The 4,791-nt window shown below is 25.9% G+C and overlaps 2 protein-coding genes across 2 annotated transcripts; both read left to right on the top strand.

The window, feature by feature from the left end:
- Positions 1-538: 538 nt before the first annotated feature.
- BX664DRAFT_318705 (uncharacterized protein) lies at positions 539-2,666 on the top strand (the record flags this gene model as incomplete). The annotated part of the gene is made up of 7 exons (XM_051542808.1): positions 539-668; positions 1,146-1,174; positions 1,324-1,401; positions 1,520-1,558; positions 1,704-1,790; positions 2,422-2,502; positions 2,637-2,666. 7 exons carry the CDS (start codon positions 539-541, stop codon positions 2,664-2,666), a joined length of 474 nt encoding a protein of 157 aa, XP_051395642.1.
- A 1,171-nt stretch (positions 2,667-3,837) lies between these two features.
- Positions 3,838-4,752, top strand: BX664DRAFT_318704 (uncharacterized protein; the record flags this gene model as incomplete). Its single annotated transcript, XM_051542807.1, has 5 exons — positions 3,838-3,876; positions 3,991-4,077; positions 4,180-4,245; positions 4,342-4,428; positions 4,692-4,752. Coding segments are annotated over 5 exons (340 nt in total), but the record flags the coding sequence as incomplete, so codon positions are not given.
- Between the last annotated feature and the right edge of the window lie 39 nt (positions 4,753-4,791).

Raw genomic sequence — 4,791 nt, 5'->3', positions numbered from 1 at the left:
TTTTTATTTCTTATTTTGGCTATAAGTTCATTTTTTTTTATTTTTTTTATTTTTCCTCTCTAAGTGTCAATGTAAGAGATGAAATGATATTAGATATGTCAAAGTGCTTTTTTAAACAGCGACTAATACTAGCCATTTGATTGGATGATGGTTACTATTGGGTGAGATATGGCGATATTTTCCTTTATTTTTTAAATAACTCTATAAATTGTGAGGTAATGTATAAATTGCTATTAATACAATTGAAAGAGAATTATTTAATACGTATCTAGTTCAAATTTCATGTTATGATGATGATTTTTGAGTCAGTTACAAAAAAAAAGGTGGTACATGGCACATTACAGCATAGTAAAAAACGACATTCATATTGAATTTCTCAATTTTGACCAAGTTGATCAATAAAAGGCTATTAATATTGTTGGCCTATTTTTCTGAGAGGAATCCAATGGTAGTCATTTGATTGGTTAATGTTGAATATTGGGTGAGCTATGATGAAATTAACGTTTATTTTTTATTTTACTCTGTAAATTGTGAGGTAATGTATAAATTACCATTAATACAATTGAAAGAGAATTATTTAATACGTATTCAGTCCAAATTTGGTGCAATGATGGTGATTTTTGAGTCAGTTACAAAAAAAAAGGTGGCACATGGCACGCTACAGCATAGTAAAAAAGACATTCTTATTGAATTTCTCAATTTTGACAAAGTTGACCAATAAAACGTTATTAATATTGTTGATTTATTTTTTTGAGACGAATCTAATGATGCAATTTGATTGGTTGATTTTGAATATTGGGTGAGCTATGATGAAATTAACGCTTATTTTTTATTTTACTCTGTAAATTGTGAGGTAATGTATAAATTGTTATTAATACAAATGAAAGAGAATTATTTAATACGTATTCAGTCCAAATTTTGTGCAATGATGATGATTTTTGAGTGAATTATAAAAAAAAAGAAAAGTGCACATTTACACCACGTGATATGACAGTATAACACGCTTACGCATCGAATTTCTCGATATTGGGCAAGTTAACCGTTAAAATGCTATTAGATGACTTATATTATTTTTTTAATAGGCATTCATTTTATTTTATATATTCATTTTATTTTATTTTATTTTATATATTGTATTGCTTTAGTTTTATTCATTAGCAACAATGTCAATACAGTAAGTAGTAGTGATGACAAAAAAAAAAAAAAAAAAAGGTCATGTCATCTCATATGACAGTAGGTAATGATTGATTGACATTTCTTTTTTTATTTAAGTTAAATAATATGAGCAAGTATTTATTTTATTTTATTTATTTTATGTTATAGGAATTAGTTTATGTGTTAAAAGTGGCGTTTACGTTTTTTTTTTGTTTTATTGATGTTGGTAATGAGAAAGGGGATGTGGTGACTGGAAGGTGATGGACTTGACTTTTTTTTTTTTATATAAAGTGAAAGAATATGACTAACTATTTACTTTATTTTATTTTATTTATATTGTAGAGACTATTCTATGTGTTAAAAGTGGTGGTTACCTTTTTTTGTTTTATTCATGTTGGTGATGGTAAAGAGATCTTATGTTGGCTTTAAGGTGACGGAGTTTACTTTTTTTTTTTTTTTTATAAGTAAAGGAATATTATTAACCTTTTTCTTTTTCTTTTTTATTATTATTATTATTATTATTATTATTATTATTATTTATATTATAGCAACTATTCTATCTGTTAAACATGGTGGTTACCTCTTTTTGTTTTATTCATGTTGATGATGACAAGGGGATCTATGATGACCAAAAGGTAATGGAGTTAACTTTTTTTTTATATAAAGTAAAAGAATACTACTAACTGTTTACTTTTTTTATTTTATTTATATTGTAATAACTAGTTTATGTGTTAAAAGTGGTGTTTAACTCTTTTTGTTTTATTCATGTTGGTGATGTCAAAGAGATCTTGTGGTGACCTTAAGGTAACGGAGTTACTTTTTTTTTTTTTTTTTTTTTTTTATAAAGTAAAAGAATACTACTAACCTTTTTCTTTTTCTTTTTCTTTTTTATTTTATTTATATTATAGCAACTACTTTACGCGTTAAAAGTGGTGCTTACCTTCTTTTGTTTTATTCATGTTGGTCATGTCAAAGAGATCTCAAGTTGACCTTAAGGTAACGGACTTGCTTTTTTTTTATATAAAGTAAAAGAATATGACTAACTATTTACTTTTTTTTTTTTTTTTTTTATTTTACTTACACTGTAGTAACTATTCTATCTATTAAACGTGGTGTTTACCTCCTTTTGTTTTATTCATGTTGGTGATGGTAAAGGAATGTCGTGACTGGAAGGTAATGGAGTTAGCTTTTTTTTTTTATATAAAGTAAAAGAATACTAATAGCTATTTACTTTTTTTATGTTATTATGCTATTTAGGTACTATAGCAACTAGTCTATCTGTTTGAACTTGGCGTTTCCTTTACTTTTTATTCAAGATGGCAACAACAATCTAATGAGGACCTTAAGGTAATGTCGTTACCTCTTTTTGTTTTTTATCAAGTTAAAGAATGCTAACTAACTATTTACTTTTTTTTTTTTATTTTATTTAGATACTATAACAACTAGTCTATCTATAGAACTCTATACTTTCTTTTGGTTAGAACAAATTAGAACAAACAATGTCAAGATGAACTTTTGGTAATGATGATTCTTTTTATATACATATACAGTATACATATGTAAAGTGAAAAGGAAGTAACTGATTTTTTTATTTTTTATTTTTTTTTTTTATAATGAATAGGATGATGATACGTATATTGACAGGATGGATTATACTATGATATATTTTGTTTTAGATAGAACCTTTTTTTTTTTTTTTTTTTTTTTAATAAAGTGAATATAATTCTCTTTTTTTTTTTTTTTTTTTTTTTTTTTTTTTTTTTAATGGATGAACGGGTGGACAGGATAGAATAAAAAAGAATGGATGAAACGATAGACAGGATAGAAGAAAAAAAGAAGTAAACAACCTTTCAGATGGTACACAAAAGTGAAAAAAAGAAAAAAGTAAAACAACGTTGCATATGGTATACAAGAAAAAAAAAATGATGCATTAATTAGATATACATCCCCTTTTGGTATCCCACAAAAGTAACATCAACGAAAAAAAAAAAAAAAAAAAAAGATGATGCATTAATTAGATATACATCTCCTTTTGGTATCCCATAGAAGTAACATCAACAAAAAAAAAAAAAAACGGCCCCCCAAACAAAGAAGAAATAAACAACCTTTCCGAATGGTACACAGAAGAAATAAACAATCTTTTAGATGATACATACAGAGATAAACAACCTTTCCGAATGGTACACAGAAGAAAAAAAAAAAAAAAGAAGAAATAAACAATCTTTTAGATGATGTATACAGAGATAAACAACCTTTCCGATGGCGTACATACGCGAAAATAGCTATGAGAAAAAAAAAAAAAACGAGATCTGGGCCCCAATTCTCCTTTTTTTTTTTTCCTTTTTTTTTTTTTTTATTTCTCTTTCCTTATCCTTTTTTTTTCTTTACTACTATTAATGTTAATACGACTTTTGGTAATGAACGATACAACTGACTCTTTTTTTTTATTTATATACACTGACATTCACCTTTTTACTTTTATTCATTAGCAACAATGTAACGACTAGTAGTAACGACAAAATAATCTCTTGACATGACATAACGTAAGGAACTATTGAAATATCCTTTTTTTTTTATTTTATAAAGTGAAATAATACTATTAACCTTTTTTTTTTATTTTATTTATATTATAGCAACTAGTTTATGTGTTAAAAGTGGTGTTTAGCTCTTTTTGTTTTATTCATGTTGGCAATGGTAAAGGGATCTCGTGGTGACCTTAAGGTAACGGAGTTACTTTTCCTATTTTTTTTTTTTTTTTTTTTTTTATAAAGTAAAAGAATATTATTAACCTTTTTCTTTTTCTTTTTCTTTTTTTTTATTTTATTTATATTGTAGAGGCTATTTTATGTGTTAAACTTGGTGGTTACCTCCTTTTGTTTTATTCATGTTGCTGATGGCAAAGAGATCTATGATGACCTTAAGGTAATGGAGTTAACTTTTTTTTATATAAAGTAAAAGAATACTACTAACTACCTACTTTTTTTATTTTATTTATATTGTAGCAACTAGTTTATGTGTTAAAAGTGGTGTTTACCTCCTTTTGTTTTATTCATGTTGACGATGGCAAAGAGATCTTATGCTGACCTTAAGGTAACGGAGTTACTTTTTTTTTTTTTTTTTTTTTATAAAGTACAAGAATATTACTAACCTTTTTCTTCTTCTTTTTTTTTTTTATTTATATGGTAGAGACTAGTTTATGTGTTAAACTTGGTGGTTACCTCTTTTTGTTTTATTCATGTTGGTGATGTCAACGGGATCTATGATGACCTTAAGGTAATGGACTTACTTTTTTTTATATAAAGTAAAAGAATACTACTAACTACCTACTTTTTTTATTTTATTTATATTATAGCAACTATTTTATGTGTTAAAAGTGGTGTTTATCTCTCTTTGTTTTATTCATGTTGGTCATGTCAAAGAGATCTCGTGGTGACCTTAAGGTAACGGAGTTAACTTTTTTTTTTTTTTTTTATAAAGTAAAAGAATATTACTAACCTTCTTTTCTTTTTTTTTTTTTTATTTTATTTATATTATAGCAACTATTCTACCTGTTAAACTTGGTGGTTACCTCTTTTTGTTTTATTCATGTTGGTGATGGTAAAGAGATCTCGTGGTGACCTTAAGGTAACGGACTTC

This window comes from Halteromyces radiatus, assembly GCF_025201355.1.
Source record: "Halteromyces radiatus strain CBS 162.75 chromosome Unknown BX664scaffold_15, whole genome shotgun sequence".
Classification (NCBI taxonomy): Eukaryota; Fungi; Mucoromycota; class Mucoromycetes; order Mucorales; family Cunninghamellaceae; genus Halteromyces; species Halteromyces radiatus.
Note: the sequence above shows the minus strand (reverse complement) of the source record. Positions and strands in the feature narration are given on the sequence as shown.